The sequence below is a fragment of the Pseudonaja textilis genome, chromosome 8, assembly GCF_049901715.1.
Source record: "Pseudonaja textilis isolate UNSWEBS1 chromosome 8, rPseTex1.2, whole genome shotgun sequence".
NCBI lineage: Eukaryota > Metazoa > Chordata > Lepidosauria > Squamata > Elapidae > Pseudonaja > Pseudonaja textilis.
This window is the reverse complement of record NC_141997.1, coordinates 51618019-51630401: the sequence shown is the minus strand read 5'-3', so window position 1 is coordinate 51630401 and position 12383 is coordinate 51618019. Positions and strand designations below refer to the sequence as shown.

At 46.6% G+C, this 12383-nt stretch overlaps 1 protein-coding gene across 2 annotated transcripts in view; it reads left to right on the top strand.

Annotated features, from left to right (window-relative positions):
- Positions 1-5997: 5997 nt before the first annotated feature.
- The window catches only part of ATOH8 (atonal bHLH transcription factor 8), a 35366-nt gene continuing 28980 nt past the window's right edge, over positions 5998-12383 (top strand). The window contains exon 1 of one of the 2 annotated variants that reach the window (XM_087938098.1): positions 5998-7058. In XM_087938098.1, the coding sequence (XP_087794224.1) occupies positions 6408-7058 (651 nt within the window). In that variant the 5' untranslated portion in view covers positions 5998-6407. The remainder of the gene's footprint in view (positions 7059-12383) is intronic. The other variant, XM_087938097.1, reaches the window with a different exon arrangement.

Genomic DNA, 12383 nt, shown 5'->3' with positions numbered 1-12383 from the left:
TTTAAGACTTGTGGACTTCAACTCCCAGAGTTGCTGGCTGAGGAACTCTGGGAGTTGAAGTCCACAAGTCTTAAAGTGGTCAAGGTTGGAGACCCCTGGTCTGCTGGCTGAGGAACTCTGGGAGTTGAAGTCCACAAGTCTTAAAGTGGTCAAGGTTGGAGACCCCTGGTCTGCTGGCTGAGGAACTCTGGGAGTTGAAGTCCACAAGTCTTAAAGTGGTCAAGGTTGGAGACCCCTGGTCTGCTGGCTGAGGAACTCTGGGAGTTGAAGTCCACAAGTCTTAAAGTGGTCAAGGTTGGAGACCCCTGGTCTGCTGGCTGAGGAACTCTGGGAGTTGAAGTCCACAAGTCTTAAAGTGGCAAGGTTGGAGACCCCTGGTCTGCTGGCTGAGGAACTCTGGGAGTTGAAGTCCACAAGTCTTAAAGTGGCCAAGGTTGGAGACCCCTGGTCTGCTGGCTGAGGAACTCTGGGAGTTGAAGTCCACAAGTCTTAAAGTGAACAAGGTTGGAGACCCCTGGTCTGCTGGCTGAGGAACTCTGGGAGTTGAAGTCCACAAGTCTTAAAGTGGACAAGTTTGGAGACCCCTGGTCTGGAACACACGTATCTTAACTATGACACTGTGTGCACCAAGACAAATTCCTTGTGCGTCTAAGCACACTTGGCCAATAAAGAATTCATTCCTTCATTCATTCGTGTGTCTCTTCTGGATATTCAATCAATCAATCAGAATAGAGCTGGAAGGAACCTCGGAGGTCATCTAGTCCAGCACCCTGCTCAACCAGGAGACCCTATACCATTTCAGACAGGTGGCTGTCCAATCTCTTCTTAAAAACCTCCATGGTGAAGCACCCACAAGTTCTGGAGGTGAGCCATTCCACCAGTTAATTTAATCCATGGAGCTCTCTTTCTTCACAAAAGGCTTCAAGAAAAGGTCGAGAATGGAGGGAGGAAAAAGATCGGACACCTTATCTCAACAACTCTGCCGCTTCTAAATAGCCTTTCAACCATTTTTTCTAGCAATATTTCCTGTATGTTTTTTTTTTTAATGAGCATTAAAGTGAGATTATGAGGCTCTTCCCAACGCAGGAAAAATTTAATTTTTCGTTCCTAACAAACACGGTTTTCTTTGATTCTTTAGATGTTCAATCTGCTCGTTTTTTGAAATAGGGGGGGGGATGTCACCCACTGACTAACCTCACTTGTGTGTGTCGCCCCGGTCCTCCTTTTCTCTGTCAGAGGCCTTCACGAACTTCTTCTTCTGCGGCCGGCAAGGCTTTCCTGAAGGCCTCTGCAGCCTCAGGATCGATCCAGAGCTTTGCTCTCAGCTCCAGAGGCCTTCAGGAAAGCCTTGCCGGCCTTGCTGGTTGCAGAAGAAACGGGCCGGCAAGGCAGGTGTCAGGGTGTGCAACACCTGGCTACACCTGTCCAAAGGTAAATAGTAGGGCAGCTACTACATCACCCCATCTCCACCCAAGCTTAATTTTTACCTGTCTACTCTGGAGTCAGTGGGAGTCTTAATTGGGGCTTATTTTGTGGGGTAGGACTTATATTGGGCACATGTGTTAAAAATCAAGCTTGGCCTTACTTTCAGGGTAGGTCGTATTTTCCGGGGGAACACGATCATTTCTCCCAGATTTCTGCTCACTTCATTGCTTCTAAAGGAATGCAAAAAGCTGATATATTTTTTCCCCTCGTGCTTTGGTTCCTCCCAGTTCCCCGAAAGCTTCTTGCTCTTTGCTTCCCAATCTCCCCAAATACCCTGTTTTCTCCAAAATATGACAAGGACTACGAAAAGGAGGCCGGTGGGGGGAGGCGACAGACGCAAGTGAAGTGAATGAGTGGGTGACATCCCTTGAAAATAAGACCCGGTGCCTTTTTTGGTGGCCCCAAATATATATATTGGTGCCTTTTTTGGTGGCCCCAAATATATATATTGTTACCGTGTTTCCCCGAAAATAAGACAGGGGGGGATAAGCTGGTATAAGATTGCAAATATAAGATGGGCCACTGTTGCTTAGGCAGGGTCTTATTTTCGGGGAAACACGGTAACAATAATAATGTCCTTTACATTTATAAAATGTTTTTTTTTCTTTTTTCTTAGGATAGGATTGGTAAGATTATATGATTTGTTATAGAATAAATTACTTAAATTATAGTTATCTCATAAGGCATGATTGAATAAAAGTATAGTCAAATCTTTTTTTTTTTTTTCAATAATGATATGAGGATATATAAGTTTGGATTGATAATAAGAGTTATTATGTAATGTAATTGTAACTGTGGCTACGAAATGAATGCACAAAACTGATGAACCAACCGACACACTGTTTGTATATAAGTATGGAAGAGAGCTGATGCTTTTATGTTTTGTTTGTTTGTTTGTTTAAAAAAACCAATAAAATTGTTTCAAAAACAAACAAACAATAATAATGTCCTCATTTCTCCCCCTGCCATCCCTCTCCAAAACCTTGGAATTTAACCGAAACGAGGAAGCGACCGAAGGATCAGGCTGCACAATGCAAGGAAGGCAAAGTTCTTCCACGTGTCCCCTCCTCACCCAGCTGATAAGCCAGATAAGCTCCACGCATCTGGAGGAGGGGATTGCCTGAGAAAGGCGGGGGGTGGAGGCCGTGTTGAATGGGGAGGAATATGTTGGGAATTCCTTAGGGCAAAAGGGGGGGAAAAAAAAGTTTCTTTTTCTTTTCTTTTCTTTTCTTTTCTTTTTTTTGCGCAGAGGAGAAAACTTTGGGGAAATTGAAAACAGATTTTCACATGGTGTCACTTTAACGTATGGAATAGACATCAGATAATGAAAGCATCTGACGGAGCCCATGAAAAGGAAAGGAAGCGTAGAATCTGAAGCAACTGGGCCTATTTCCTTCCCTTCCTTTTCTTTCCTTCCCCTCTTTCTTTTCTTTTCTTTCTTTCCTTTCCCTTCCCCTTCCTTTGTAACACCCAGAATTGTTAGTTTTTTAAAAAATGATTGGATTAAAGAAGCTTTCCTTTCCCTCTTCCTTCCCTTCCTTTTCTTCCTTTCCTTCTTTCCTTTCCTCCCTCCCTCTTTCCTTTCCTTCCCTTCCTTTCCTTTACTCCCTTTCCTTTCTTTCTTTTCCTTTCCATTCCCTCTTCCTTCCCTTTCTTCTCTTCCTTCCCTTCTTCCCTTCCCTTCTTTTTCTTTTCTTTCCCTTCCTTTCATTTCCTCCATCTTTCCTTCCCTTCCCTTCCTTACCTTTTCTTTACTTTACTTTCTTTCCTTTCCCTATTCCTTCCCTTCCCTTCCTTTTCTTCTTTCCTTTCCTTCCCTCTTCCCTTCCTTTCCTCCTTCTTTCCTTCCCTTCCCTTCCCTTCCTTTCCTTTCTTTCCTTTCCTTTCCCTCTTCCTTCCCTTTCTTTCCTTCTTCCCTTCCCTCCTTTTTCTTTTCTTTCCCTTCCTTTCCTCCCTTTCCTTCCCTTTCCTTTCATTTCCTCCATCTTTTCCTTCCCTCCCTTCCTTACCTTTTCTTTACTCTTTCCTTTCCTTTCCCTCTTCCTTCCCTTCCCTTCCTTTTCTTCCTTTCCTTCTTTCCTCCTTTCTTCCCTTCCTTTTTCCTCCTTCTTTCCTTTCCTTCCCTTCCTTCCTTTCCTTTACTCCCTTTCGTTTCTTTCTTTTCCTTTCCATTCCCTCTTCCTTCCCTTCCTTCCCTTCCCTTCTTTTTCTTTTCTTTCACTTCCTTTCATTTCCTCCACCTTTCCTTCCCTTCCCTTCCTTCCCTTTCCTTTCCTTTCCCTCTTCCTTCCCTTCCTTTTCTTCCTTTCCTTCTTTCCTTTCTTCCCTCTTCCCTTCCTTTCCTCCTTCTTTCCTTTCCCTTCCCTTCCTTCCCTTTTTCTTTACTCTCTTCTTTCCTTTCCTTTCCTTTCCTTTCCTTTCCTCTTCCTTCCTTCTTCCCTCCCTCCTCTCGGCTGAGAAGGCCTGACTGCAGCCTGCCTCGGCTGGAGTCCGGCTTGAAGTGCCTCCATTCGACATGATCCATGACCCTTGCAAACAATTGCAGCAAGCAACTCGCTGTTCCAGCCTCACCCCAACATTTTGGCAAAGGAGATACTCAAGAATGTAAAACAATGCTAGCCGACTCTATTCTGCAGGAGCGGAGGAATGTCTTCCATCCTGCCCTCACCACACAGAAATAATCTCCAAGGACTTGGGCTGGTTTCATCTATACCCACCTTCTCTCTTGGTGCTCTCAACCGTTGTCCTTTTATCTTGAATAGAATAAAATGGAATAAGAAAGACAGACTTCGGCTGCTTCTGCTGCTTTCCTTGCACAAAGCCAAAAGTCTCTCCTCTCTCTCTCCCCCTGAGAACAGAGCTGGAGACGGTATCCTGCGATCCCAAATAAAGAACGATCGATCGATAGGAAAATGGAGTGGATAGACTTTTGGGGGGATTTTTCCCAGGGCCTCTGGTCTGCAGGATTTAAAATTATGAGTTTGGTGGTCCCTGAAGTCCAAAAGAATAGAATAGAAATAGAACTGAATTGAATATAAAATTGAGAATAGAGAATAGAGAATAGAGAATAGAATATAGAATAGAAAGGAATAGAGTAGAATAGAATAGAATAGAATTTAATAGAATAGAATAGAATAGAATAGAAAATAGAAAATAGAAAATAGAAAATAGAATAAATAGAATAACAGAGTTGGAAGGCACCTTGGAGGTCTTCTAGTCCAACCCCCTGCCTAGGCAGGAAACCCTACACCACTTCAGACCAATGGTTGTCCAACATCTTCCTAAAAACTTCCAGTGTTGGAGCTTTTACAACTTCTGGAGGCCGGTTGTTCCCCTGGTTAATCGTTCTCCCTGTCAGGAGATGCCTCCTTAGTTCTAAGTTATCTTGATCCTTCTCCGCTCCTGACGCAAATCTAGCAAACCCCTAGGAAGGAGAGAGGGGGATTTAACCATTTTAGATGATGAGGGCATAGAAAGGGAACTCATCAAATTCGCAAACAACACCCAGGTGTCGGGAATAGCCAACCCTTTGGAAGATGGAGCGAAGGTGCAGAGGGATCTGGCCCTTATCCAGCAAAAGACAATTTAGTGGTGAGGAAAACAAGATTTCTCACTTAGGCAAGGGGGAAAAAAAGGCAAATGCACAACGACAGAACAGGTAACACCTAGCTCAGTTGCAGTGCCTGTGAGAGGGATCCCGGAGCCCCAGCGGACAACCGTTTAAGCATGAGCCAGCCATGTGCGGCAGCTGCCCCAAAGGCCAACGCAATCCTAGATTGCATCAACAGAAGGAGAACATCAGGATCACAAGAAGTATTAATTCTATTTTATGCTGCACCGGTGTATACATTTGGAATAGTGTGTTCAGGTTTTGGTCACCCCAATACAACCAACCATGTGGAGACCCTGGAAAGAGTGCAGAGAAAAATTTGAATCCCACCCCTGGTTGCCCCAAAGAAGAGGGGATCCATCTACGCTCCAAAGCCCCTGAAGGCAGGACAAGAAGCCATGGATGGAAACTAAACAACCTGGAATTTTCCTGACAGCGAGGACAATTAATCAACAATTCACATGCCTTGAGAAATTGTGGGGGCTCCATTTCTGGAGGTTTTCAAGACGAGGTCGGACCACCTTTTGTCTGAAACAATATAGGGTCTCCTGCTGGAGCTATAGGGTCTCCTGCTGGAGCAGGGGGCTGGACTACAAGACCTCTAAGGCCCCCTTCCCACTCCCTTATCCTGTCTAAAAGCGCCTCTTGCTTGAGTAGGGGGGGCAGGGTTAGACTACAAGACCTCCAGGGTCCCTTCTTCGCCACTCCCGCCATCCTGCCTTCGGGATCGAAGGATGGGGGCGTCCAGATGGTCTCAACGGGCGGGGGGGCTTTCCCAGTCGCCGCCTGCGGGACAGTAACCAGGGGCGGTTAAGCGGCGGGGACCTAAGACCCTCCCCCGCCCCTTCCTTCTCGGGGTCGGGGCTGCGCAGAGTAGACGGGGAGGAGGAGGAGGAGGAGATGGTGGATCGACTCAGCTGCTGCGCAAAACAGGGGAAGCAGCAGCAGCAACAGCAGCGCCTGCCCGGCGGATCGCGATTCCTCTTCTTCCCCCCCCCCTCCCCTCCTCTTCCTCCTCCTCCTCCTCCTCCTCCCTCGGGGGGTCTCCCGTGCCAAACGGAGGCTTAAGCAAAGCCAGATGGCGGGCTGGGCTTGCAACAGCCTCAGCAGCCGGGACTTCAGCTGACAGTTCCCCCCCACACACACACCGTCTCCCCCCGCCCGCTCCTGCCCGCTGCGCGCCGCTTTGCGCGGAGCCCGGGCTTGCAAAGAAGCAGCTGCAGCCTCCGGCAGCCGGTGGAGGGGAGAGAGAGAGAGAGGGAGAGAAACCCGGCCATCCCCGGCCCTGAGAAACGAGGCCGGCCGGCCAAGCATGAAGAATTTGCAGCTGATGGAAGCGGCGGCTGCGCCCCCCCGCTGGAAGCGCTTCTGCCTGAAGGAGTTGCGCGGCATCCAGAAGCTGAAGCGCAGGAGCCGGCCGGGCTTAGGAGGAAGGATGGGAGGCGCGGGGCAAGCGGGGGTCCCGGAGCAGCAGCAGCAGCAACTGCAGAAGCAGCAGTATCAGCATCAGGAGGCGGCGCGGCCGCGACCCCCGGGCTTCCCCCCCGGAGGCGGGCGAGGCGTCGGGGCTCTGCCGGGGGTCGCGCCCTTCCCAGCGGCGCTGCGCTGCCCGAGGCCGCTTTTCCCCGAGGAGGAGGAGGAGGAGGAAGAGGAAGAAGAAGAGGAGGAGGAGGAAGAGGCGCCGCCGTCCTCCGCGGGGGTCCCCAAGAGCCCCTCGCCCGCCGGGACCCTCCCCGCCCGGCTCTTGTATCCCGGGGGTCTCCAAGGCGGCGCCGCCTCGCCTCGCCAGCGCCCCAGCGACCCGGCCGGCGGCGGCAGTAGCGGCGGTAGTAGCGGCGGCAGTAGTAGCGGCGCCGCCTCGGAGATCAAAACGCTGCAGCAGAGCCGGCGGCTGCTGGCCAACGCCCGCGAGCGGACCCGGGTGCACACCATCAGCGCCGCCTTCGAGGCGCTCCGCAAGCAGGTAAGGCGGCTGCGACCCCCCGACACGCGCACACGCATACACACACACCCATCCTCACCTCTCCGGGCTCCTGGGGAAGGTCGGAAACCCACCGCACACGCACAGGCACGCGCAGGCACGCACAGGCCGGGACCCCGGTGGGTCCAAAAATAGAGTGGACGATGGGACGGGATGTGGGGTCTCTGGTCTCGAGCAAGGGGCTCGACTAGAAGACTTAGGAGGTTCCCTTCCAACTCTGTTATTCGGAGGAGGAGGAGGAGGAGGAGGAGGAGGAGGAGGGTTCCCTGCTTTAAGACCTCTGAGGTTCCCTTCCCACTCTGTCATTCTGTATAAGGCTCCCGCCTTGAGCAAAGAGTCGGACTAGAAGACCTCTGAGGTTCCCTCCAACTTGACTACTCTGTATAAATCTCCTGTCTTAAGCAGAGGGTTGGAATGGAAGACCTCTTAGGTTCCCTCCAGCTTGACTATTCTGTATAAATCTCCTGTCTTAAGCAGAGGGTTGGACTAGAAGGTCTCTGAGGTTCCCTCCAACTTGACTATTCTGTATAAATCTCCTGTCTTAAGCAGAGGGTTGGACTAGAAGGTCTCTGAGGTTCCCTCCAACTTGACTATTCTGTATAAATCTCCTGTCTTAAGCAGAGGGTTGAACTAGAAGGTCTCTGAGGTTCCCTCCAGCTTGACTATTCTGTATAAATCTCCTGTCTTAAGCAGAGGGTTGGACTGGAAGACCTCTGAGGTTCCCTCCAACTTGACTACTCTGTATAAATCTCCTGTCTTAAGCAGAGGGTTGGACTAGAAGGTCTCTGAGGTTCCCTTCCAACTCAATTTCAGGCAGCCCTCGCCTTAACGTCCACAACAGAGCCCAAAATTTACGTTGCCCCACGAGACATTTCTTCAGTGGGATTTCACCCCTCACCCCCACCCCGTTTTACAACCTTTCTTGCCCCCTTTGTTAAGCGAATCGTTTCCATTCTTAATCTAGTCACACGGTTGTTAAATAAATCCGGCTCCCTTGCCCAAAGATCGCAAAGGGGGGATCACGGAGACCGTCGTAAATATAAACCATTTGCCCAGCCTCCAAATTTTGATCCCCGCGCTGACAAAAAAAGGGGACTTAGCATCATTTCTCACACTTACGACCGTTTGGGCATCTCCTTGGTCACGTGATCAAAATTCAGGCACTTGCTGACGGACTCCTATTGCATTATAGATATATACTAGCTTGATACCCATGTGCTTCGCTAGGCAACTGTGGTCGGCCTTAGTTTTTTTTTGGGGGGGGGAATAAGGGAGGGGAGGAAATTCTGCCTCTGCCTACCAGCATCCATGGATATTCACCTGGCTAGCGTCCCGTCATCACAAAATCTCCAGAACCGTAAAGCCTACAAACTTGAAAGTTGGGCACATATATATGTTCCTCTTGGCTTCTAGGAGCTCACTAAGAAAGGATTTTTCCAACCATCGGAGCATTTAGAGTATTTCCTATAGTATTATTATTATTAACACGCTCTGATGCTAAGGAGTTCTACTCCCCCTCCCCACCTGAAAAGAAGAAATCTCTTCCAAAGGCAAAACACAAAAGCAGAGGAGAGGACTTTCACTTTCACTTTCACAGCACCAAGCAGCTTTAGTACAGGACAGTTGAGCTGAGCCACGCCAAGGCTCCTTGCTGTCTCCTTCTTGCTCACACAGCAAATACTGCTTCAGTTTCCAAGCAGCCCTCGACTCTCTCACACACGGACGGGATGCTAGCCAGATGAATACCAATGGCTGCTGGTGGGCAGAGGCAGAATTTTTTCACCCTTATTTTCCTCCCCCAAAACTAAGCCCAATAGAATAGAATAGAATAGAATAGAATAGAATAGAATAGAATAGAATAGAATAGAATAGAATAGAATAATTGGAATAGTGTATTGGAATAGAACATTGGAAGAGAATATAATAGAATAAGGAAAAGAATGGAATGGAATGGAATGGAATAGAATAGAATAGAATAGAATAGAATAGAATAGAATAGAATGGAATGGAATGGAATGGAATGGAATGGAATGGAATAGAATAGAATAGAATAGAATAGAATAGAATAGAATAGAATAGAATAGAATAATTGGAATAGTGTATTGGAATAGAACATTGGAAGAGAATATAGTAGAATAAGGAAAAGAATGGAATAGAATAGAATAGAATAGAATGGAATAGAATAGAATAGAATAGAATAGAATAGAATAGAATAGAATAGAATAGAATAGAATAATTGGAATAGTGTATTGGAATAGAACATTGGAAGAGAATATAATAGAATAAGGAAAAGAATGGAATAGAATAGAATAGAATAGAATAGAATAGAATAGAATAGAATAGAATAATTGGAATAATGTATTGGAATAGAACATTGGAAGAGAATATAATATAATAAGGAAAAGAATAGAATAGAATAGGAATAGGAATAGGAATAGAATAGAAAGTCTTTATTGTCCAAGCATGATTGTGGACGCACAAGGAATTTGTCTTTGACGCATAAGCAAAGACAAATTCCTTGTGTGTACATAAAAACTACATTCATCAAGAATCATAAGATAGAACACTTAGTGATAGTCATAGGATACTAAATAAGCAATCGAAATCATACTAGGAAACTAAATAAAACAGTATAAGTTGTAAAGAAACAAGCAACAGGGTTCTGGGAATGAGTTGTTTAGCAGAGTAAACCAGAGCAGATTTAACCTCAGATGAATCACGCCGTTATCTGGAAAGTTCGCCGGGATCTCTTTCAAGGGTGTAAATTACACCTTCCTGTTAATCAAGTATGCTTTCCTGTTGGTTATCCGGGCTTTTTGAGCTCCGGGCATATTTTTCCAGAGTTAGTCCCTGAGTGCGTGAGAAGCAAAAGCTACAAAGTCAAACCGTTTGTCCTCCCCCCAAAATTGATCACTGTCCCACATGTGGCTATCTCGGTTTCTGTCTTGCGTAAACATGGTTATGTAAGGTATAAAAAAAAAAAAAAGAACAAGGATCCAGCCAGGTTAGATTCCCTTCTGGGAGACCCCAGGATCATCCCAGTTACATTCATCTCCCAGTTAAGAGCAACTGGAAGTTGGCTATTTAATCCAAACTGGATCAGACAAGGATTGCTTTAGGAGTGTAGTGCAGGTCGATCATGAATCTTAAACCTTGCAAATCATTCCAAGAAGTATATTTTTTTTTTTAGAATCTCCCATCGGATAGAAATTTGCTGACTTCAGGCCTCTGAATAGGGCCAGGCTGATGGAGAAGAAATAATAACCAAGAATATAGATAGTCCTTGATTTATAACTGCAGTTGAGCCCAAACCCTGTTACCAAGTGAAACATTTGTTAAGTGAACTTTGTTCCATTTAACGACAGTTGTTCAGACTCGGACAGTGAGGAGGTTGAGGAGGAACATGGGTCAGTCCTGGAGTCTCGGGAAGGCTTGGATGAGGGGTCTGTGTCGGAAACAGAGATGGGGCCAGGGCTGTCTGACAGTTTTCAGCTGCCTTTGGAGTTGGACATCAGTGAGGAAGAAGGACAGCTGGAGCCTGTTCCCAGTTTACACATGCACAGAGCTGCCAGGAGAAGAGAACAGCTAAGGAACAAGGATCAACTTGGGAGTAAGGGCACAGGTGGATGGTGAATGGCCCCTCCCATAGGAAATAAAAAAGAGCGAAAGGAGAGGGGTGGTTGCAGGAGACAATTAGTTCATCTAATTAGTGTGAAGATCTGTTCCTGACTTCTTGCCAAGTATTGTCTGCTACAGAGTGGCATTTGGAAGATATCGGCCTGGCAACTCTCCAAGCCTGAGAAAGGTCTACAGTTGTGCAATCTCAAGAAAGACTGTTGGCCGGGACTTGGCTGGAGAGGAATTCCCTTTAACTTAAATAAAAGGGGTTTTATCGGGACAAGGAGTCAGCTTCATGATCTCAGGAAGCTTCAGTCAGAACAGCTTCTCCTTGGTTGTCAGAAGGTCACAAAAGGGGATCATGGGATCCTGGCACACTGCAACTGTCGTAAATATGAGACAGCTGCTGAGCATCTGAATTGTGGTCATGTGTGCATGGGAATGCAGCAATGGTCGTAAGTGTGAAAAACGGTCCTAACTCATAAGGCACTTTTTTCAATATCGCTGTAACTCTAAATGAAGTGTTGTAAGCCTCTAAATGAAGTGTTGTAAGTCAGGGACTTCCTGCATTGCACCTAAGCAGTATTCACATAATATACCAAGCCGCGGCCGCCATATTTTAATGACCATCAAGCCAAGGCCATCAATGTGAACCTAAAAAATTGGAATTACGCTGTTAAGGTTATCATGATACGCTTAACCATGAATCTGGCTAAATCGGTTCCTTGCGTAAGACGCTGTTCTCATGGTAACATGGTTATTCTCAATAGTGAGGGTTTGCAATTTGGGGATATTTTATTCCAAACTACTTGAGATTTTGAAATTATCAGGACACGTTCGGAAGAGAAGGTCATCTCAGCCGGCTTTTTCTCATCCTCCCGTGGGTTGCAATTCCACCATCTTCAGGAAGCAAGGCCGTGGATAGGATAGAAGAGAATAACAGAGTTGGAAGGGACCTTGGAGATCTTCTAGTCCAACCCCATCCTTAGGCAGGAAACCCTACACCAATTTCAGACAAATGGCTGTCCAATCTCTTCTTTAAAACTTCCAGTGTTGGAGCATTCACAAGTTCTGGAGGCAAATTGTTCCACTGGTTAATGGTTCTCACGGTCAGAAAATTTCTCCTTACTACTAGGTTGCTTCTCTCCTTGATGAGTTTCCATTTTCTTCTTGTCCTGCCTTCTGGTGCTTTGGAGAGTAGCTTAACTCCGTCTTCTTTGTGGAAGCCCCTGAGATATTGGTATACTGCTATCATGTCTCCATAATCCTAGAAGGATGAACTTCTAGAAGTTCAGGTTGATGTATTTCATTGAGAAGGGCTGGTCTAAGCCATACTTGCAACTTCTTCTAGAAATAGTAGGATTATAAATAGAAACAATTAAACTTAGCAACATCCTTGTGACATCAGTTGACCTTGTTCAACCATCAGCTGGAGACTAGGAAGAAATGATAGCCAAATGCTATGCCAAACAGACAAGGGATTGAAGTAAAATGTTCAGGATTCCTATCTATCTTTTCCCCTCCCCCCCTTTTTTTTTGCAGTTTGGGGGGGACAAGGTAGTGTTATGAAATCATTGTCACACCCGTGTTCCACACACCTTTTCAGTTCAGATGTTCCATGATGCTCTCCAAGAGTTAACGTGATCGCTGTTGTCTATGGAGCAAGGGTGGGATTCAACCGGGTGTTAC